Below are 24,955 nucleotides of genomic sequence, written 5' to 3'. Positions count from 1 at the left end.
TTTCTGGATTCTAATTTAACCTAAATATGCACTTGTAACCACCGCACTGCAGCCTCCAGAGGCTGATTTACAGTAGCTCTTTGACCTAAATGAAGTATTTTGCTGTGCAGATCTAAGGGTCACTTTAATTGCAATGACACCACAGTAAATCTGAGCTTTAGTGCCTGTGGACAGGATCACAACAACACACCTGAAGACAGTGACCCTTCGTCTGTCCCCATTAGGAAAACACTGGAGAAATCACTCTATTTTTATAATAGCGGAACTAAAAAAAGAAAACATGTCATTTAATTATCCTCATGTCAATCCAATGCCACATGATTGTGTTTTCCATGGAACACCAAAGACATAGTTCTGAAATTTCTGAAAATATTAAATTGTATTTAAAAAAAAAAAAAAAACTTTCATTACAATGTTTCTTAACACACTTAAGTACTTTCTTTTTAATGCACTTTGTAACAATGTCAAAAGTTTTACTTAAAAGTGCATGTTATGTGATGTTTTGATGAAGTGTACTTGTTTTGATGTGTCGACTAACATACTAAAGCACATGTAACATACTTGATTATAATTTTAACTGTAGTGTGTTATTCAATATTACATTTAAAATGTACAAAAACGGCAACTTTATCATTACAAAAGTGTAATTAAAATATATATTTAAATACATGACATAAAAGTTTCAATAGAAATGACATTAAAGTATATTTCAGTTTTACCATAAATGCTTGTTAGTGCACTTTAATCAAATGTCAAAGACGATGGAAGTATTTACAAAATTACTGTACATATAAATATGTGCAACTTAAGTGGGTCAAAAAGCACTTTAAAATTTGAATAATTGCATGCAAACTATAATAGGCTACATTTTCATTTAATTGCAATTAACATGCAGTTATGTCCCTGAAAACATTAAACTAAATTCCCACTTAAGTATATTCGGTTACACTTTATTCATGTGTCATTGTTACAGTGTAATTATACATTTAAGTACTGAGTAATATTAATTAACTACATGTACTTACTATAGGGTTAGGATTTGGTTGAGGGTTAGTTGCATGTAATTATGCATAATTTACTGTTATTACTATGGTAAGTACATGTAACATAACAAGGACACTGTAAAATAAAGTGTTACCGTATATTCTTTAAAATATATATTTCTGTAATAAGTACTGCTGAAGTGTACTTCTTTTTCACAAGGGTCTGCGAGCTACAATAAAGATTTTCAGCAAGTAAAAATTAAATTTGGGTCTGTTCCTCACAAGTTATTACAAGACTTCAGCCGTATGTACTGTGTGTAACAGAACAGCGTCAACATTCAGATAAATATCTAATCACTGTGAATTAATGACTGAATTTCATGTGTTAGCCTTTAAAACCTCAGCGTGAAGCTCTGTAACACACGTCACTTGGCATGAAAAGGAAATAATCTCTGGAGTCTAAAAGCTTGAGGACTCTCTCTCACACACACACACACACACACACACACACGCGCGATCAGCGGATTAAGAAATAGATTGCCAGAGTATAAAACGGAAATCAAAGCCCTCGCGTCTAATGAAGATGGAGATTTGTGGGATTACGCACAAATGCTGAAAAGCCGCACGACTTGATGCTCATTCAAGCTCTCGCAGACAAACACAAAAACACGCATGTAAACATTTGACTTAAAAGACTGTAAATCTGCGAGCTTTGATTCCTCCTGACGCGCATGTTCGCCGGTTAGGAAACGGGCCGTCCGTCCGCGCGTGTTTGTGTTTATGTAGTTTGTGCTTTTATCATTTATTCATTTGAAGATGCACGGCAGAAACGGGGTGACAGCTCTTCTGCTCCTATCAAAGCCGTGGATGTTTCGTGTTACGGGAACATTAGAAGCTCTCGTAGCATTAAAGAACAAACTGTATCTAGAGAGATCTGTGATGAAGCAGGGCATCATGGGACACAAAAAAACTGTGCCTGTTTCTTATTACGTCTGTCACCTGTCAGCCTTATAATGAAGTTCTATTTTGAGCTTTTGAGGGACGTGAACCTCAGCTACCCGAGAGCCGATGACGTCTTCATCGTGTGTTTGAGCAAACGAGACATGTATAGTCTGCTGCACAGTATGAGTTTAGTCAAAAATATCGCTTGTCTATATGACGTGCACATCAGTGACAAACTCTGATTCTCATTTTCTTTTCACATTAGTGCAACGTCCAAATGCGACAAGGCTCATGTTGTTATCAATGCCAACTGTGAATGAAACCCAATGTGGTGTCTGACGTAAAAGAAAGTTCTGACGTTCACACAGTGTGTCCACAAGATCTCACTGCCGTCACTTCATACAATCTGACAAGAACTGTAAAAACGGCACAGAATATCTCCGAACACGATGTTGTTTGTGTGCAGCGTTTGTTCTCCTCGACGTCCTGCTGATACTTTATTTTAACTCCTATTATTCGCACTATATCGCACTAAGAAGATATTTACATCATCTTTTGTTCATTACCATTAGAGTTTAATGGTTAGCACTATAATTCTGAACAACTTCCCCTTTCTTGCAGCGACTTCTCTTTTCTGATGACGAGGGCGGGGCGACCTGTCAATCACATCAGATCAGCCAATAGCAAACCACAACCATCCAATCAATTCCCCACAGACAAAATCAAGCCCCGCCCACATTTGTTTTTGTTCTAAAAGCCGTTTCACTCGGATATACGGCACTATAGTTACATTAGGGGGCAACTTCCGTTTCATGCCGACTTTAAATTGGCCTGTAAACTCCTTAATGATGGATGGCTGTAAAACACGTGGTGCAATGCAATGATGTTTCATAGTTAATGCTATTGATATATATATATATACTTTTTATTGATTTCAGTATAATACCAACAAAAGCGAGAGATGTCATACATCTCATCTGCAGAATCACACTGTTGATGCTCTTCGTGCAGGTAAAAATATGTCCATTTTAATGGCACCTGTTCTGGGAATGCGCCGCTGGATAGTGACTAAAATTGGACCCTGGCCAACCAATAGATTTTTAAATAGATGTCCTCTGAAATGCTCGCCGCATCATCATAAATTTGCATATGGAATTTAAGACTAAATCAGCTGAAAGCATTTCAGAGAGGAAGACTGACCTTGAGGGGCTCTTACACATACACACACACACACACTTCTCTCTAGTATCAATCTGGGCTTTGTCAATCCAAAACATCCAATCATAAAAAGTGCATCTTTTAATAAAGCTCTCAGTCGAGATCTTAATTTTATTCTCAAATGATTCTAAACAGGGGGAAAAAATCTAAGGATGAATTTGCTTCTCGTCTGTATATGCAGCGGATTGCAAAAATATGCAACTTTAACAATATATATATATATATATATATACACATATGTGACCCTGGACCACAAAACCAGTCACATGGGTCAATTTGTATGAAATTGAGATTTATACATCATCTGAAAGCTGAATAAATAAGCTTTCCATTGATGTTTGGTTTGTTATGATAGGACAATATTTGGTCGAGATCTGGAATCTAAGGGTGCAAACAAATGGAAACATTGAGAAAATCTCCTTTAAAGTTGTGCATTTATGTTCACGATTGTGCTGCATTCACTCACAAAAATAAATGTTTTATATATTTACGGTAGGAAATTTACACAATATCTTCATGGAACATGATCTTTACTGAATATCCTAATGATTTTTGGCATAAAAAGAAAATCGATAATTTTGACTCATATTGTTGGATATTGCCACAAATATGCCCGTGCGACATGTGACTGGTTTTGTGATATATATATATATATATATATATATATATATATATATATATATGCAAAAGCCTCTAAGTGCCATCAGAGATTTTCTTCTAGAATGATCGTTTTTATCAAGCTCATATATTTAAGTTCAGTAATTTCACTTAAATGGCAATGAAAATGACCTTTTAATTGTCATTTAAGTGAAATTACTGAACTTAAATATACGAGCTTGATACAAAATGATCATTCTAGAAGAAAATCTCTGATGGCACTTAGAGGCTTTTGCATCTGAACTCTTCATATATACATATATGTACATATATATATATATATGGCTATTGTACCAGAATCACTGACATTAAAATATAAACACACAACACATACAAGAAATGCACAAAATCTGTAATTACACACGAAGCTGAGATTTGCCCTGTAAAGATAATTGTGCCTGTGATCTCTGCGGGTCATTGTGTGTAATGAGCTCTGGATGATTTCTTTGTGTTTGCTTCATTTCAGTGTTTCTTTGATGAGTTCAGCTTCTATCAGTGAACCCTCCAGATCAAGGCAACACATCTATCAAAGCTACATTCAGGCCGTGTTGTTTTCTAGCACTCGTATGCAATATATAATAAATATATAAAAGGAAAACTAGACTATCAGCTTTAAGGTTCACCAGGCATTTCATGATTGGTTTTGTCAAGAATTGTTTTCATTTTACAAACGAAACATTCTCAAAACATCCAGGATGACATGTGGAGACTGGAGCCTAAAGCAAGAGTTCAGCCAAACATGCAGTCATCATTTATTTACCCATGCCATTTCAAACACGTGACTTTCTTTTTCTGACTTTTTTTTTTCTTTTCTTTTTTTTTTTTTCTCGTGCAGCTCAGAAGCAGATGTTTAGGAAAATGTTCTTATGATTTAGCTTAAATGGCTACAAAATTGCATTTTACCAGTGAGAATTCAATTATACAGTCTCTAATTCCATTCTAACTAGTGACAATTTTAGAGAGCTGTCTAATTCAATAGTTACTATATAAGAGCTGAATTAGATAGCTCTTTAATTAGAATTGTTACTAGTATGAATTAAATTAGAGAGTTCTCTAATCTGAATTGCCGTCGTCATTCAGAAGAGCAGGAATTATGATCAGATAATATAATTATGATTATAAAGAAAACATTGCTCTGTACGCTGTTCCACACTCTTCAGATGGCATAATTCAGTGTAAAATAAATAAAAATGATTATCTATATAAAGAACTTGTAAGAATAAATCTGTCCTCAGACAATGATAACCAGAACTATTGTATAGCGTCATCGTATTGTACATCTGCGTCGCTTAATCGTGCTCGGTGTGAAAGGCCCTTAAGAATTGAATTACAGATCATTCATCAAAATTGGTACTAGTAAAATCTGAACTAGAGAGTTCTCTAATTAGAATTGTTAGTAAGAATTGAATTACAGCGTTATAATCTGAAATTTTGCTAGTAAGAGTTGAAAAACAGAGCTCTCTAATAAAATGTTTTAGAAAGAATTTAATTGCTACCAGAAATAATTGAATTTCAGACCTTTCTGATCTGAATTGTTACTAGTAAGACTTGAATTGCAGCTCTCTAATTGAATTGTTACTAGAAATAATTGAATTTCAGACCTTTCTGATCTGAATTGTTACTAGTAAGACTTGAATTACAGCTCTCTAATTGAATTGTTACTAGAAATAATTGAATTTCAGACCTTTTGGATCTGAATTTTACGTAGTAAGACTTGAATTACAGCTCTCTAATTGAATTGTTACTAGAAATAATTGAATTTTAGACATTTCTGATCAGAATTGTTACTATTAAGACTTGAATTACAGCTCTCTAATTGAATTGTTACTAGAAATAATTGAATTTCAGATATTTATGATCAGAATTGTTACTAGTAAGACTCTGAATTACAGCTCTCTAATTGAATTGTTACTAGAAATAATTGAATTTCAGACCTTTCTGATCTGAATTGTTAGAAGTAAGAATTGAATTGCAGATCTCTAATTGAATTGTTACTAGAAATAATTGAATATCAGAGATTTCTGATCAGAATTGTTACTAGTGAAATCTGAACTAGACTGTTCTCTAATTAGAATTGTTAGTAAGAATTGAATTACAGCGTTATAATCTGAATTTTTGCTAGTAAGAATTGAATTACAGAGCTCTCTAATACTTTTTGTAAGCACTGAATTACAGCTCTCTAATTGAATTGTTACTAGAAATAATTGAATTTCAGACCTTTCTGATCTGAATTGTTACTAGCAATAATTGAATTTCAGAGATTTCTGATCAGAATTGTTACTAGTAAGACTTGAATTACAGCTCTCTAATCGAATTGCTACTACAAATAATTGAATTTCAGAGATTTCTGATCAGAATTGTTACTAGTGAAATCTGAACTAGAGAGTTCTCTAATTAGAATTGTTAGTAAGAATTGAATTACAGCGTTATAATCTGAATTTTTGCTAGTAAGAATTGAATTACAGAGCTCTCTAATACTTTTTGTAAGAACTGAATTACAGCTCTCTAATTGAATTGCTACCAGAAATAATTGAATTTCAGACCTTTCTGATCTGAATTGTTAGAAGTAAGACTTGAATTACAGCTCTCTAATTGAATTGTTACTACAAATACTTGAATTTCAGACCTTTCGGATCAGAATTATTACTAGTCAAATCTGAACTAGAGAGTTCTCTAACTATAATTTTTAGTAAGAATTGAATTACAGCGCACAAATCTGAACTGTTGCTAGTAAGAGTTGAATTGCAGCTCTCTAATTTAATTGTACTAGAAATATCTGAATTTCAGAGCTCTCTAATCAGAATTGTTACTAGTAAGATTTCAATTACAGATAATTGTATTGTTAACAGTAAGATTTTAATTAAGGAGTTCTCGAATCTGAATTTTTACTAGTATGAAATTGAATTACAACTCTCTAATTGAATTACTACTAGGAATAATTGAATTTCAGAGCTTTTTGATCAGAATTGTCACTAGTAAGAATTGAATTACAGCTCTCTAATTATATTGTTAACAGTACGAATTGAATAGCAGAGCTCTCATAATCAGAATTGTCATAGTAAGAATTGAATTACAGCTCTCTAATCAGAATTGTAAGGCAGGTAAATTACATGACTTTCATTGTTGCATGAACTATTCCTTTAAAAATGTCCCTTCAAAGACGACTGATGAACTGAGGTGACTCCACAGAGAGAGTTAAAACACCAGGGCTCATGAGCGTCCTCTCGGTGATTTAAGTGCAGTGGATCTTCAGCAGAGCTCAGACTACAGCAGACACTGATGAACAGCAGAGGCTTCGCTGGGAGGCCGTTTTCACTCCTTCACTGTTCATTTGTCTGCTGCAAACCCTCAAACACACACTGAAGTGTGTAGGACACGCTAGCTGACACACGTCACACATTTCAGGCCTCCAGAGAGTGAAGTCTGACGCTGTCATGATGTGTGTGTGTTTGAAAAGCCAGAGAGAGAGTGAGTTTATTTTGCTGTGTTTTTGAGCACAAAGTGTCCTTAGAAGTGAGCAAACCCTCCCTTTGGGGATCTCATCAAAGATTAAAATATTCCTAAAGTAAATCATGTTCTTAGAGTTTTTATTCTGCTCAAGTATTCTTAGCTTATTGTCAAATGCAAAAAAACAACAACAAAAAAACAAAACAAAACATTCTCATTACTATAATGTGGAAATATACCGACTGACATATTTATCTAAAATGTATTTTTAAAATGTATACATTTCAGCTCAAGAAGCTTAAGTTTCTTTCATGGAAAATCTTAAGTATTATCTTTAGTATATATATATATATATATATATAAAAATATATTTATAAAAAAAAAAAAAGATATATATATATCTTTTTTTTTTTTTTTATTGGCAATTTATATCTTACAATTTTGATGCCATACCTCACAAATACTTCCTAAATTGAATCATGTTTTCTTTTGTTTTATATAGTTTTTATTCTGCTTAAGTATTCTTATCATATAAAAAAAAAAAAAAAAAAAACAACCATGCATTCTCATTACTGTAAAATATAGTGATTGATATATTGCAACTATTTAAAATATGTATATATACGTTAAAAATATATACATTTCTGCTCCTTTAAAAAAAGGCCTAAAATAAGCTTAATAATCTTTATGCAATATATTGTGTTATCTTAAGTAAATAATCATAATTACTTTGTTAAAATAAAATATTCTAAAAATCTTCTGAAAATATAATGTACCGTTTTAGGGTGAAATATATGGAAGCATGTTTCCGACACGGATTAAATCAATTAAAGTTTATATCTTGCAATTTTGACTTGAAATTACGAGTTTATTACTCACAATTATGCTTTTTTTTTTTTTTTTTTTTTTTTTTTTAGAATTGTGAGATGCAAACGTGCTACTTCCAGAAACAAGTCTGATTTGTGAGTCACAATTACCTTTTTGCCTAACCCTACGCTTCCATATAAATCTGATTTGATAATAACCTAATATTTAGTCAATGTGTGTGTTTGTTGCATGCATTAATAAACATGCAGTGTTTCTGTAGACACTCAGTTTCACATTCAGAGCTTCTCTGTGCCAGTGACACACTGAGCGTCAACCTGCAGGATTTACAGCGAAGACGTGCCGTCATATCAACACTCTCATTCTGTCTGTCTGTGTGTGTGTGTGTGTGTGTGTGTGTGTGTGTGTGTGTGTGTGGGTGTGGGTGTGAGCTTGCCGAGCTGCACTGCCTTCCAAATCAATCCATATTTTTAGCGTGTGTGTGTGTGTGTGTGTGTGTGTGTGTGTGTGTGTGTGTGTGTGTGTGTGTGTCAGACTCAGCCTATCCTGAATGCACAAATCATTTCCTGTCTGCAACGTGACTCACACAAAAATACACATTTATCTTGCTATCTAAATGAGGACCTATCATAGAGTTCCATTGTTTCAGATACAGCTACAAACACATACATATTAATTGTTTTCTATAAATAGATTCTTTGTGTTGTGTCTGAATCCTCACTATGCAGATTCTATTTCAAACTATGCAAATTTCACTGTAACACCCCTTGTGGAAAAAGATGTAGGCCACACCGCTTTAGCATACTTTCAAAAAAGAGTGCATATTAAAGAAATAATATACTTTTGTTCTTTTTTATTCTTTTTTTTTTATTGTGCAAACTGAATATAATGTTTTTGGACACTTAAATGTATGTTAATTTAAATTAAATGAAAATGTATTATAGTTAAAATTTATATTAAATGCAATTAGTTGAACTTTATGTGATTTATGCAAGCTTGTTTCCACCACAAAAAAAAAAAAAAACCTTTTTAAAGATAATTACAACTTTTTATTTCACAATTGCGAGTTTACATCTCACAATTCTGACTTTATAACTCACAGTTGCGACTTTATATCATGCAATTCTGAGACAAAAGTCAGAATTGCGAGATGTAAACACAATTGTGAGAAATAAAAGTCTAAATTATGAGATAAAAAGTCACAATTACCTTTTTTTATTTTTTATTCTGTGGCGGAAACAATCTTCCCTAATTTTCGACCCCCTTTTAGTAGGATTTAAGTACATGTAATTTTATAAATAATTCTATTATCTTTGAAATACAGTTAAAGTGCACTGCAGTGCTGACAAGCATTAATGGTGAACTAAACATACTTTAATCGTGTATTTAAACGTTTCGAATGACATTATTTGCAGTGATGAAATTGCAATTTAGTTCACTTAAAATATATAAAAGTGTACTTGAGACAGAAGTGTACTCTCTTTAAGTGCACTCTTTAACTTCATTAATATATTACATTATCGGCAAGTACAATTTTTTTTTTTTTTTTTTTTACTAGCCTACTGAAGTACACTATAAGTGCACATTAAATACAGTTAAGCACACTTCTTTTCCACAGTGTGTTTAACACAGACACCCAAACGCAGTGAAAGCACATGTAGATGAGCTGTGGTTCGTTCTGAGGTCCGTCTGTGTCTATAAGAGAAGCACAAGTGCTGCGTTCGCTGCTTCTTTCTGTCGTCCTGACTCAGCAGCTATTGTCAATTCTGTTTAATTGTGTCATGCTTGACTTCTTGCTTCCTGAAGCCCTGTGTGCCAGAAGCTCTTCAGACGCCTGTCAACTCCAGCGAGAAAAAGCTCAACGGACAGATGGATAATGGAGGAGGACGAGGATGTTTCTTTCCATTGCTAGAGCTTCTGGACTAATCTCTGGGGTCTGGACTGATGGGTTAGTGAACCCGAGGTTACCCCGTGAGTCCAGCCCGATCTCATGAAAGTGCGTAACTATACCACCAATTTTATTTCTCGTGCCATTTATATGCCAAAAATGTTTTTTTTTTGTGTGTGCATATGATACGCAGTTTTCGCATGCATATGATACACACTTTAAAATTGGGAGTTGTGAAAAATATACACCGGTGTTTAGCCAGATGAGAAGATTATCTATGTATCATCATGCAATTCATTGTATAACTGTTTCATATATCTCTTTTAACTCCTTTTATGACTGTTTTAATTTCCCTTGCTTTTATTTTTGTGATTATTTTCATTCCTGTCTGTGTAAAGCCCTTTGAATTGCCATAGTGGATGAAATGTGTTATATACACTGCAAAATTGTATTTTTGTGTTGTTTCCAGTACAAATATGTAAAAAAAATTAAATCAAGATGCATTTACTAGATGAGTAAAATGCTATAAGATATTATTTCTTGTTTTATGAAAAAAAAAAAAATATATATATATATATAGAAATCTAAACGAAGTGAGTTTTTGCTTAAACCAAGAAAAAATATCTGTCCATGAGGTAAGAAAAATAAATTTGATTCAAACGGAAACAAGATTATTTTTCTTACCCCACTGGCAGATAATTTAGCTTGTTTTAAGCAAAAACTCACTTCATTTTTATTTTTTCCCCAGAAAACAAGACATAATATCTTATAGCATTGTACTCATCTAATAAATGCATCTTGATTGAAGAACTTTTAGATATTTGGACTGGAAACAGCACAAAAATACTGAGTAAGAAAAGCATTGTTTGCAGTGTAAATAAACTTGCCGTTATCACTCTCGACTGTTTCTCACCTTGATGGCGTTGCTGGAGATCTGGATCTCGTGGAGTTTGCGCATGGTGCCGTCGCGGTCGATGAAGTACGAGGAGGCGAGCTGGTGAAGTGCCTCGACGCCCTGGGTGGCGTTGACCATCTTCCGGTCCAGCTTGTTCTTGGCCATGTACATGGTGAGAGCTTCCTCACCTAATGGCACAGAGCAATATGGTCAGTTAACGCTAGACTTCACTTCCCCTCATTCAGATGCCAAGAGTTAAAATATCACATTCACAGGAGAACGATTCTGTTATCATTTAATCACTCGCATTCCAGGACTTACTTCTCATTCAGTTCAAATTTGACATCAAGACACTCATTGGTTGCAACAATGCAAAAGCAAACCTGCTCAGCAAATAATGCAAAACCATTGTTTTTTCATGCAATGGCCAATTTTGAGATTTTGCTTCCATTACATGTCTTCTTTCTATGGAAGCTTGTTTCCGCCACAGAATAAAACATTTTAAAATATAATTGCAGCTTTTTATCTCACAATTGCATGTTTATATCTTGCAATTCTGACTTGTATACTTTTATACTTTCATATGACTTTTATAACACGCGATTGGGAGATATAAAGTCAGAATTGTGAGATATAATAGTGTATTATATTAATAGAGTTTATATCTCACAATTCTGACTTTTTTTCTCAGAATTGCATGTTTATATCTCGCAAAAACCATTGTTTTGTCATGCTAGTGGAAAGAAGATATCCAAAATACACATTTAGCTCTTTATTTTATTGCACTTTGACACTGTAGATTTCATTTACAATCCATATCTTTAAAGGCAGTGAGTTTGAGTCTGAAATCTCCACTTTAGCAGCTTCACATACACCAACATCTATATTCTGAAGGGTTTTTACAGAGGTTTGTCCGTATATAATTCTCCAAAAGCATGGTGAGAATGTATTTGTTTCTGTCTGATGAGAGTATTTTCTGAAAGGAGAAATCCCAAATCCCCTCTGTTAAAACCTTTAACATGTCAACAAAAGACTGTTAAACCTGGCTTTATCCAATGTTCAGATTTCTGTTATGCAAATGAAGGGATTTTTAATTAGATAATGTCTCATTTCCATATTTAAACATGACATTTCAGAAAACTTGTATTACAGCACAAAACTCGTTCCGCACCATTAGCATGATTTTCTGTCTTCCCCACCATTTATGACAACGCTTCCCCACCATTTATGAGGTTTTCCGGCAATCCACGTTTCTTTTTGAGGGAACTGCGACGCTGCGTCATTGTGTTGATGCTGAAGACGTTCCCATAGCATCAACGCAATGACGCAGCGTCTAGTCTGGCTTACATTCGAAACCCTGAGATGTCTTCATGGTTATACGGTAGGTGGCGCTGTTACGCATCGTCTGAAATCTGCGGATCTAAAAACCAGCGGAGAAGATCATCTGCGTAAACCAAAGCTGCATCCGGTACTGAATACTTCCCTACTATTATAGTCTGCGAAAAACGGTATTTCAAAAGAGTACTATGTCCAAATACAAAGTATTCGAAAAACAGTAAAACTTCCTCTCTTGAATCCAACACTGAAGAGACTTAACCTGCAGTTCATCCACTGGCCACTAGAGGCCGGCTGCAGAAGAGACTCAATCCCATAATCCCTCATGTTAAAATGCCCAACTTTACAACAGAAACATGTTTACAGTCTGGTGCAAAAAGTGGTTTTGGTCTATATGGCTAATGTTGCCCTTCATGACGACAGTGAGGGGGGTTCTTCAGGTGACGTCACGCACACTACGGATATATTTCTTTACAGTCTATGAGTAAAGGTCATTAACCCCGTCCTCTCCGTGTAATCGAGTGGGACGCAAGCCAAACTAAAAAAAATCCAATAACCATCTAAAGGTGGTTTCTGTCATTTTAGGTAATTCTCACCACGCAGAAAGAGTTAAGAGCGATATCTAACAGTTCAACCTTTACACTATTGACATCCTGAAATATATCGTCCTGTCGTCAGTCGGGTCTGGAATAAGATGAAGATGACTAAATGATTTTCATCATTCCTTTAGAGGAAACCGATACTGAGATGCCACTGCAACACTGCATTTCACGACTTGTTGTCATGCTTTATAAAGTCGTGGCATTGAGCTTGCCAGCTTTCATACGGGCTTCATTTTGAGCGCTGTGGTTCATGCAGCCAACATGTCATTTTCTCATCATGTTTCTTCAGCGTGGACTTCCTAGTGTGTAAGAGCTGACATGATGGAGACACAGTGTGCATCAGTGACTCACTTCACACACTGTCACAGAGAGAATTTTGCTTACAGTGTCAAACTGACACGACCTGTGTCTCTCTCTCTCTCTCTCTCTCTCTCTCTCTCTCTCTCTCTCTCTCTCTCTCTCTCTCTCTCTCTCTCTCTCCCTGTCTCTCTCTCTCTCTCTCTCTCTCGGTCTCGCTACTCGACGGCAAACATTTCTTCTCCACCGGAGTCGAGTGGGAGAAGCAGCAGCGATTGATTTTTGCAAAGCGCCTCTGACCTTTTCCTAAATAACTCATTGACTAGGACACCAGAGGAATATCTGAAACCGGCACAGAAACACACGGACACACACACACTCACTCACTCACTCACTCACTCACTCTCTCGGTTGCATTATGTGAGTTGGTGAGAGCTGTTGTGTGAGTGGTGAGAGTTTTCTTTGCTGTTTTTTCTATTTACTTTTTCCTTTTCTTTCCAGAAAATACATGGTTCAGAAAACAGGTTGTAAATATATTGGTGATCGTGTGTCAGGATCGTCGTTATCTCTCCGCAGTGGTTTGAGATGTGCTCGTGAGGATAATGCCACAGTGGAGGATGTGTTAATTGCAGTTGGTGATCAGATTGGTCATGAGAACATTGTATCTGCATCACGGATGAATCAGGCAGTCGTTGTTTTTTTTGAAGGAACAAAATGTAGTTAATCACTTAATAGTAAATGGCCTAACTGTTAAAGATGCTTTTGTGCAACTTTCTCCAATGTATAACATCGACAACGAAGGAAAACAATTTCAAATATCTCGCCATTCGTATCCAATGACGTTTTGCAACGTGAGTTAGCGTGTTTTGGAAAAGTTGTTAGTCCCTTTAAACCTGTTGCGTTTGGATGTAAACATCGGCTCTGAAGCATGTTGTGTGTTTACATGGTGCTAGAATCGCCTGAGAATACACTGCATATTAATGTTTGTGTGAGATTCTATAAGAGAAGGTGTTTTACCGACTACCTGTCGATATGCTGTCTTATCACTGTTGCCAAAAAAGGGGGATTTAGCCTTTTCAAAGAACTGGCGTCATGTTGCCTTTCTTACAATATAGAAAGTAAACTTTTTTCAAAATGTCTGGCAAATAGATACAAAAATGATGTGGGTTTGGTTGTACACAATCAGCCATATTGCATTCCAAAACGGTCTATTATGGATAATTTGTTTTTATTGGGAGATATTGTAGATATTTTGTAATGGTTTCGATGTGAATGTTGGATGAATTGCCCTGGATCAAGACAAGGCTTTTGATCGTGTTGATCATTAATGTATTGAAGGTTTTTGGTTTTGGTGAAACATTTTTAAATTTGATGCAATACACGTAGAATTACCGCTTTTAATCCCTGTTCGGACGAGACTAGTTTAACATGGAGAGGAGGGGTAAAGTAATTATAACCAGAGCTTCTCTGTGATTTTAGTCCCGTCCGAATGTGCATCTCAGTGATCATCACGGACAATGTCAGTAAAGATTACGACGACTTTTACCTTCAGTAAAAAGGTCTGGGTAAATGACCTCAGGTGATACTGATCCCGTGCGAATAGACCCGCTGTAAATATGTATGTAAATATTCCGTCATTTCCTGTTTAAAAGTAGTTATCCACGGTTTTTCAAGTATGGAGACGCTTGAGAAAGCATCAGTTGCGCTCTAGACGCTGGGACGAGTCTGTGGCAAAACTCAAGTGTTTTACACACACCATTCAGATCAGAAAGAAGATCGACAGCACTTGTTAGAGGCACGAAACATCGTTTAGCGTTAGGTTTGTGCATTTTACCAACACAATCCAATCTGAAGTCGTTCGACCGGACATAACTGTATATAAATATTGGTTGTTTGCGCATGTGATGGAAGCAACACCCACGACGACAGGAGTGACGGCGGTGTGTAAATCGAGTTACCCCTCACACTTCTACAAGTTTTACTGAGATATCTTATCCCGTATGAATTGGCCATTAATATTACAGACGTCCTGTGGCTTTAGACACACTAGGGAAGGAGCATGTGCAACTATGTGTAAGTTTTGTTTGGTTAGTAAGTGAAGTTTTAGTTATGGCGTGTTAAGCGCTGAAGAATTCTTTATTTTCAGTTTTTTAGTTTTAGTTAGTTTAGAGAGTGGGGATTAGTGGAGGTGTGCTGTGGTTTTGTTTGTTTAGCACCGCACATCTTCTTTCTCTCTGTGGCTTATTTCAATTATATTTTTCCAATTCTTTTGCTTAAGTTGTATATAGCTGTAAATAAGTTTATTTGTTTGTTTTCATTTATGTAAATTCTAATGTTCGTATTGTAAATATGCTTTCCTGTGGTTCAAACAGTAGAGCGTTGGCGCTTGCAACGTCAAGGTCATGGGTTCGATTCCCAGGGAAAGCAAGAACTGATAGGAATGTAAATGTGTGCCTTGAAATGCAATGTAAGTCGCTTTGGATAAAAGCTTCTGCCAAATGCGTGATTGTAAATAAAGCGAACTACCTGCTTGCAGTAATTTGTTGTCTTTGCATCATTCGCCCACAGCACTCCCCAGAGACCAAAACTATAGGAGTGTGTTTCAATTGTATTATGTACGTCTTCCTCATTCCTCTATGCCATCAGGGGACGTAACGATCAGTCAGATCTTTTATTGCACTGTCAATTGTTCCAGAAGCTGAGATTGTCAGACCCAAATAATTTTAACAGGTGACATGATTTAGAATTGTTCCTCCAAGTGTAAATTTATATGTCTTGAGTTTTTTTTTTTCTGAAAGATTATTATTTTGGACTCCTCCATGTTGATTGGTACGGCCCAGTCGCTGCTGTCCTGTAGAAGCGAGAGGCTATGACGCAGTGACTCTTCATAAGGAGACGGCAAGCGGGGCGCGAGACACGAGGCGTCTGAGTTCTCTGTCCTCGAGGGTCAGACCAGGACGAGACGACTTCTCAAGTGTTGATGCCTATTCATTAATATAGATATTAAATAGAGTCGGGCTGAGGCTGCAGCCTTGACGGACTCCTTTAGTTTGACTGAAATAATCAGTACGTTTGTTATTAATCTTAACACCGCATTTGTTCCCAGTGTATATGTCCTTTCATGATGTCATATGTCCTTCCTCCTTTTCCACTTTTAGGAAAAGTCCAATTATGCCATCCCAAATATAAAATCAATGAAGCAGCCAAATATTTCCCCTTGTTTTGTTTGCTGGACGTGTTTTTGTATGAGTGTGTGGAGTGTGTAAGTGTGATTTGATGTCCTCTGTTTAGGCATAAATCAAATTTGACAATTGTTAAGATTCTTGTGTTCTTGAATGAACTGAATCTGTCATTGATGATGGAACAGAATAGTTTCCCCAGGTCGCTGCTCACTGTGATGCCCTTATAGTTAGTTATTATATACTGGTGCATCATGTATGGTTAAGATAGGGGGCGCTTTGAGTCGGACAATTCCTATTATAAGGGGTATTAGGCAAGGCTGGCCATTGTCTGGTCAACTATATAGTTTAGAAATTGAGCCGCTGCTTTTTCTGCAAAGATTGTCAGGTTTTAATGACTCAAGAATGTCTCTCTCTGCTTTTGCTGATGATATTACAGTTTTTGTAAATCATGCTGAAGATGTTGAGTGTCTATCTGATGTACTCCGTCTTTTATTTTGGTTTAGCTCCGCAGTGCTTGAGCGAGCTCTTAAAGGGATAGTTCGGCCAAAAGTGATATTTAACCCATGATTTACTCACACCCTCAAGCCGTTCGAGATGCATATGTCAATCTTTTTTCAGACGAACACATTTTCAGTTATTTTAGAAAATGTCTTAGATCTTTCAGTGGTTATAGTGTGAAGCTATGGGGTCCACCTCCTCCAAGTCCCAAAATGTGGATGCATCCTTCACAAAAGTAATCCATCCGGCTCCAGGGGGATAAACGAAGGCCTTCTGAGGGTAATCCGTGCGGTTTTGTCGTAAAAATATACATATTTAAAACTTTATAAATGAAAATAACTGGCTTCCGGTAGCGGTCGACGCGCGTTCACGGATATGGATGCTGGCGTATGACGTAGGACGTAGCGTAGGAAGCGTCGTGACGTAGAACGAACGTAGAGTTTTGTTTTGCTCTGCTCTCTGGCTGCGCTTTCACGTTCGTTCTACGCGTTCGTTCTACGTCACGACGCTTCCTACGCTACGCCATCTCCGTGAACGCGCGTCGACCGCTACCGGAAAATGTGTTCTTCTGAAAAAAGACTGGCATATGCATCTCGAACGGCTTGAGGGTGAGTAAATCATGGGTTAAATATCATTTTTGGCCGAACTATCCCTTTGACGCATTATAGTCCTTCACGTCTATTGCGATCTCAAAATTCCGGCCAGTTGATAATACCTAGAATATCTAAATCGACTGCTGGCGGTAGATCCTTCTCCTATTTAGCACCAAAACTTTGGAACAGTCTTCCTAACATTGTCCAGGAAGCAGACACACTCTGTCAGTTCAAAGCTAGATTAAAGACACATCTCTTTGACCTAGCATTCCCATAACACATTATAGACTTCTATAATTCAATGTTAGGTTGCATAGATCAGGTCAGCCGGAACCGGGAACACTTCCCATAAATCCTGATGTACTCGTTACATCATGAGAAGAATGGCGTCTACACTAATTTTTGTGTTTTTGTTTATCCCGAGGTTTTCCCGCAGCCTGCCGGATCCAGGCCGTTTCCAGATCTGATGAAGGACCTTCGCCTGGACCCGGTGTCAACGCAGTGCTGAAGGGCCAACTAGTCTCTCCCTATGGAGGATCCCTTTCCCACTCTACAGATAAAGCGTTGTCGGGAAAATCCGGTCCGCGTATCTACCCCCGAGGTGATACAATTCTGTATCAAAATGTTAAGGCCAGACAAGTAGTTTTTTAAGGCTTGGTTTGTAGGGAATTACAAACCTGCGCACTTGTATTCAAATGCGCTTACCAATAGACGCATGTGCACGCCATCAGCGTTCTCACAGGTTTCGCGTTTAAAGTCTGTGTAGAGTTTCCTGTTAAAACGGTGTCGTGTTAGCGGCCCCTAAGTTAATAACTAATGATCGTTGCGACCGAAGTGAATCAATCATATTAACTTTAGCTGGAAAATAACTTTATTCAAGAACTGCTCAAAAACAAGCTCTGTAACTTTAAACTATCCTTGTATCTCTGTGAAGCCGCTTTGGAACAATCTACATTGTTAAAAGCGCTATATAAATGAAGATGACTTGACTTGACTTTATGAGAAAGCTTCATCAGCTAAAATGAAATGGGCAAAAAGTGAAGCTTTTTTGGGCCGGTAAAGGGGAGTTTGGGAGTCTCCCGAAGTTACCCGAAGACGTGAGGTAGAGAGGGACTTAAATTGCTGGGAGTTTTTCTGGGGTCAAATGATTATCAAAAGCAAATGTGTGAGGGTCTAGTGGAGGAAGTGTGCAGCAAGTTGTCTAAATGGAAATGGTTGCTGCCTCAGTTGTCCAATAGGGGGAGGATTTTAGTGACCGATAATTTGGTTGCTTCTACTCTGAGTTACAGACACCTGTCGGACTTACTGAGGACATTCAAAGGCAACTTGTGAATTTGTTTTGGTCTGGACAACACCGGATTCGTGCTGCTGCTTTATACCTTCCGGTTCAAGAGCGAGGTCAAGGGTTGATAGACATCAGATCCAGAATTATGACTTTCCGGTTACGAGACTGTTGTATCAAACGGATGCATCATGGCTAAAGACAGGCAAGAAGTATTGTTCATGCTATTAAGTTCATGTCAGTAAATAATGTTATCAAATTAAATGTTATTGTAAAGCAGGATACACCTTATGTTAAGGTGTCCTTGTTATAGTGTAACCATACTTTTAAGTACTGTGTAATAATAATTAACTACATGTACTTACTAAAGGTTAGGATTAGGGTTTGGTTTAGGGTTAGTTGCATGTAATTATGCATAATTTATAGTTATTACTACAGTAACTACATGTAACGTGTAACAAGGACATACATGAAATGTGAAATAAAGCGTTACCAATAAACTTAATTCAAAGGGAAAACAAGATTATTTTTACTTAATTTTGATACATTTTATTTATTAATTTTTCAGTTAACAATCCTTAAAATCTTAAGTCATTTCAATACATGATGCAAAGTGTATAGAGCATCATTTGAGACACAAACACAGTGTGTATATGCAGTGCAAGTATGCAAAACAGCATGCATGGGAAGAGCTGGATGACCCACATACAAATGTGCCGAATAAACCAGAGCTCACGGTTTCCCACCAAACAATTCCATTTTCACATGACAAATTACAATTACAAAATAAAATAAAATAAAAATACACCACAAGTGCACTATTAAGAACACTTATTTTACACACGGATTGTTTTAGCATATCACTAACAATGTGTAAGGTCATCTAAAGGTCACGTGTAATTGGTTAAAGGTCATAAGACCATTCATTTAAACACATTTACTTGTATTCTAGCAGCTTGTTCTTAAGTTGTCAGATTCCTGATTTTTGCTAGCTATCAGCATGCATGCAAGCACTTATTGATCATAGACACTGAGGTTTTCTGTTTCGCAGTGTGAGCTGCATATGAAGACCCATCAGCAGGTTTTCTAACAGATGCTCATGTCACATATGTTTCGGAGAAGCTTAAACCAGTAATAAAGTGAGCTGGATGTCTTCTGTCCGTCTGGAAACACAAACGTAATCCTCCTGCAGGCGTGTTCATGTATTTGCACATCCATGACTGTCGATTAACCTGTTAGCCATCAACCTTTCGATTCTCGTGACCTTTATTTTCAGCTGTGTCTATATTGTTTAATCTCGACGGCGGGTCTCGGCACACAGCAACCCTGACGCTAATGCGAGTGACCTTTAAAAGCAGCATTAATAAATCAGATTTCCTGTTAATCAACCGATTAATCAATGTAAGGACGTCCACACTGAACAAAAAACAATGAACCTTTGTTTGACCTTGAGCTCTGGTATAATTACACGCTCCCGTCTGTCCACAATAAAGCGGCTGATATCTGAACACGAGCCTGTATGGCGTACAGTTTGTAATCACAGATATTATGTGCAGCGCTCAGGTATTAGCCTCGCGTTCCTCCAGTTCATTCAGCGCTCTGTGATTTATTGTGGTCCTCTGGACTGGAACAGGCATATTGCTTATATCGATTTTCCATTGGGTTTTATGGTCATATCGTGTAGGTGACAGAGGGTAAGGGTGTTCATGGATTCCCTTGAATGCTGCGTCTGAAATGTAATGAAATCCGAGTCGCCATTTCATTATAATTTTTTTTTTTTTTTTTTGGATTTGCAATAAACTCTATACGGATTTAATGACCAATAAATGCTGTAATGACCAACAGTGCAAACGCTGGCCGGCTCAACACTTCAGGACGAGGAAACATTCGTAAGTCCAAAGAAAGTTAAGCATCAACATAAACAAACAAACAAACAAACAAACAAAAATAAATATATATCTTATTTATATATTTAATATTTTCTTTTGTGCACTGGCCTAGAAATATCTGGAAAAAAGTAAAAATGTAAAAAAGTGTATCACTTGATTATGTGTGTTTTATATAAATAAATACATACATACATTATTTATATCTCTGATATTTCATTTTTGGTAGTATCTAAAAAATCTGAAGAATCTGAAGAAATGCAGAAATTCAAAAATAAATAAATGTATCACTTGGTTGTGTGTGTATGCATGCATTCAAATAAGTAAATAAATAAATAATAGAATTAATATAATATAATATAATATAATATAATATAATATAATATAATATAATATATTTTCTTGATGTTTTCTATTTGGTACCGACCTAAAAGTATCAGAAACTGGTTAGTGACCATGCTAGATCGTTTGATTAAATTAGTATACACGTATAACGAACTAGTTTGCACACTTTCATATGTTTCCTCTAAATAAATAAAAACATCACAATGAACCACTATACTATATTTAAACAAACTACCCTATTTGTTTGTTTGTTTGTTTGTTTGTTTGTTTGTTCATCTGATATAGTGATTGATAACAGAGTGTTTTATAGCTGAGGTCATAGCTCTCCAAGACTGGTTCTGGTGGGTTTCTACAGGTTGGTTTGGCAGTGAGTAAAGAGACTTTCACAGCAGCACACACACACACACACACACACACACACACACACACACACACACACACACACACACACACACACTCATCCTCTCTGCAGTGTTTGCGAGTGTGTCTGCTCTCTGCTCATGTTTATCTGCCAACATAATGACACACTCTAAAGCGCACGACGGACACGAGACACTGACCTCAGACCTGTCGTTGTGTCTCTGACCCCTACAGTAAAGACAAGACTGACACGAGACACTGACCTCAGGCCTGTCACTGTGTCTCTCACCCCTACAGTAAACGCAAGACTGACACACAGACATGATGATCATGATGGGAAGCGGAGAAATCATCAATGAAGCTGTACTGGTCCTTCTGGGAAAAGCAGCACATAAAAGCCCAAAGGGTCTCCATTAACAGAGTGATATGGGGTTAAAGGTCAGTGGGAAAAGGGATTTACCGAGCAAGTATCATTGCATCAAACCACACGATTTATGTGTTGACATTATTGCACTTTGCTCCAAGCACAATATATATATATATATATATATATATATATATATATATATATATATATATATATATATATATATATATATTTTTTTTTTTTTTTTCTATAAAAAGTAACCTAATTGTGATAATGATTTTTTTAAATTAAAAAGTGCAAAATAAAAGTCCATTAATGGCCATTAAAAGTGTAAAAATAAATCAAATACTGATAAAAACGGTACTAAAATAAGCTAAAAATACTAAAACTCATAGAACTATATAGAAATGTTTTAAAATAAACTAATAAAAATTACAAACACACACACACACACACACACACACACACACAATACTAATAATTTAACTAAAATTAAAGGGAAAACAGAACATAACAACTTTGAATCTAACTCAAAATATTATCAAAAACTATAATAGCATATCAATGATACTAAAATAAAACTAAACTATATGAGAGATGAAGACAATAAAAGAAAAGTCTGCACTGCATTTGGTTTTATACTGTTCTTACAACCCAGCATCATATTCATATTCCTCTCATATTTCCCTCTGCCATAATTAGAGCATCGCGTTTAATAACCGCTAAGCCAGAACTGCTATAATATTCCAACCTCTGAATACAAACTGTCCATGAAAGCCGAACGACAGCATATCAGAGCAATTACACTTGACAGCTGCGAATCTATATGAAACCGACCCCTTAAAGGACAAAGAGGGTATCGTGCTCAATTCAGCTGCGCACAAACATGCGAGATCTGATTATGAATCGGCATTACACACAGATTTCATCAACAGAATGATCCGTTCTGCAAATCCACACAAACGGGTCTCACGCATTTACTTCAGCGTAACTTTTCAAATCGCCAAGAAATCAAAATGGACCGTTCTTATTTTCCCCTTCCTCTTCATCATGTCTTCTCTTCTCCGATGACGAGGGCGGGGCTATAACCTGTCACTCGCATGAGATCAGCCAATCGCAAATCACAACAACCATCCGATCAAGCCCCGCCCACATTTGTTCTTCTTCCAGAAGCGTTTCACTCGGATATACGACACAATAGAGGAGTGCGACTTCACTTTCAAGGCGACTTCAAAGCAAAAAGACTGTGTATTTTGGTGAATGTGTTTAAAATGTGCACCCAAATTAGACACATGCGTCAATGGTCAGATTGCATGAAATGTAATGCAATTGCATTTCATGGATATTAACATCATTTAATGGATTTGCATATATTTCAGTTACAGGGATGCTTCAATCGGGATTTTTGCAGCCGATCCCGATCCCGATCATTCAAGCGGTCTATAAATGTATATCATTTATACGTATACAGTATTTATGATATGTACCTGTAAGCTCTCTGTTGACCATCACTATTAACCTCTTACACCATGAAGGCATTTCACATGATTTCAAGTGGCATATTTTAAATGAATGGCTTATAACTCTACAAGGTACAATGAAGTACATGGTCTCATTTAATAGAAAACTTTTGAAAAAAAACAAATTTTGAAGGAAATGATTTTGTTCATGTTTGGCGGTTCTTACAGCTGCGATTTTACTGAGAAAACCCCAGAAAAAAAGTGATGCAATTTGTTGATTTATTGTGTTATTATTCATGCTTGACATGATGACTATTAAAAAGTGTATATAACAGGTAATAAAATCAAGTTAGCGCATGTTCATAATTGTCACGATTTTGGGGGATTGTTCTTGTCATGTTTCTGTGTATTGTCATGCTTCATGTTTGTCATGTGATCCTGCCATGTGTCTTGTCATTGGTTAATTGTCTGATCATAGTTCACAGGTGTCCCTTGTCTTGTCTTTAGACTGTGTGTTTAAGCTCTCATGTCTGTCATGTGTCTTTGTCTAGTATTAATTCCTGTAACCACTGTTGTGCGAGTTTTTGTTCATAGCTTTTTGTCTTGTTTCATGCTTTTGGATTGTTTTGTCAATAGCTGCACTTGGGTTCTCAAGGCTTGCCTCCAGTGGATCCTTCTTACAATAATCATGTCACACACTGCATGTGGGCCACATTTTGTGTTGATATCTCAAAGCAATCAAAAGTTATGGCGTTTGGAACCAAGGCAGACTTTGTATCAAATGTTTTATCAAGTGTTTTACGCCACAAAGCATACAAATATTTATAATTACTTAGAATAAGTAACAAGAACGGGTCTTTGCGAACGGTCAATTATCAAATGTATTGCTTATTTAATGCATAACAATGTTTCTTAATAAAAATACAACTCTTCATTGTTTGTTCACGTCCATCTCAGGTCTATTGAATACTATTAACAGATACAACTTTTGATTTTAATAATGCATTAGTAAATGTTGAAATTAACTTTAACTAAGGTCAATACATGCTTTTGAAGTATTTGTCATTGTTAGTTCATGTTAACTGCTGCAACCTTACTGTAAAGTGTTGCCAAATTAGGATTTATTCCTGACTTAACACACAAAACACAAGCCATAAGTGGTCTGTTTTGGCAAAAGTATCATCGTATGGAAAAGAGCAGCATGAACATTATTCAAAATATCTCTGAAATCATGAGGGGTCTTTGGGAACGGTCAACTGCGATCGGTTCATGAGATCGGCCAAATCTAGTGTCAACCAATCGAGTCATAGATTGTGATTATCTGAGCGCTCACCTCCCAGTGTGGCCGAGATCAAGATGTGCGTGCCGTACTTCTTGATGATGGTGTCGATGAACTGTTGCGTGGACGGCCGTCGTCCGAGCATCCGCATGCTGCGCTGGAAATCCGGCATCAAGGGCAGAGGATTGCGGATCAGATCCCGCCTCTCGATGGCTGTGTTCCTCACCTTCCAGCGTGCAAACTCCCTGCAGAACAGAGCAAAACATGAGGATCTGCATGGGAAAACAACAGACTCGACTCGGTGCTCCAGCGGAGGGAAGCGAGAGAGGATTCAGACTGGTGGCAGCTTATATGCACATGCATTTTCAAACATTACAATATCCACAAATGTTAGATTAAAAAAAGCAGTCATGGCATATAGACCTGTACTGTCGGTAAACACACACTTGCATACAGAGATTGCTTTCTGAAGAAGTTACCATAGCAACAGAGGCTGCTCCGGCACTTTTCATTAGGAACATTATCGAACGGAACATTGACACAATATTATTAATTTACTGACATCACATTTTATTTTACATTAGTTTTTAATCTAATTGATGTTTGTGCATGAT

At 36.5% G+C, this 24,955-nt stretch overlaps 1 protein-coding gene across 1 annotated transcript in view; it reads right to left on the bottom strand.

Annotated features, from left to right (window-relative positions):
* brinp1 (bone morphogenetic protein/retinoic acid inducible neural-specific 1) overlaps positions 1–24,955 on the bottom strand; it is a 169,522-nt gene that overhangs the window by 54,808 nt on the left and 89,759 nt on the right. The window contains exons 3-4 of the mRNA XM_084412818.1: positions 24,396–24,586; positions 10,874–11,043 (exon numbers count right to left, since the gene is read on the bottom strand). Of these exons, the coding sequence (XP_084268944.1) occupies positions 10,874–11,043; positions 24,396–24,586 (361 nt within the window). The remainder of the gene's footprint in view (positions 1–10,873; positions 11,044–24,395; positions 24,587–24,955) is intronic.

Source organism: Rutilus rutilus (assembly GCF_951802725.1).
Source record: "Rutilus rutilus genome assembly, chromosome: 7".
In the NCBI taxonomy this organism is placed as follows: domain Eukaryota; kingdom Metazoa; phylum Chordata; class Actinopteri; order Cypriniformes; family Leuciscidae; genus Rutilus; species Rutilus rutilus.
Note: the sequence above shows the minus strand (reverse complement) of the source record. Positions and strands in the feature narration are given on the sequence as shown.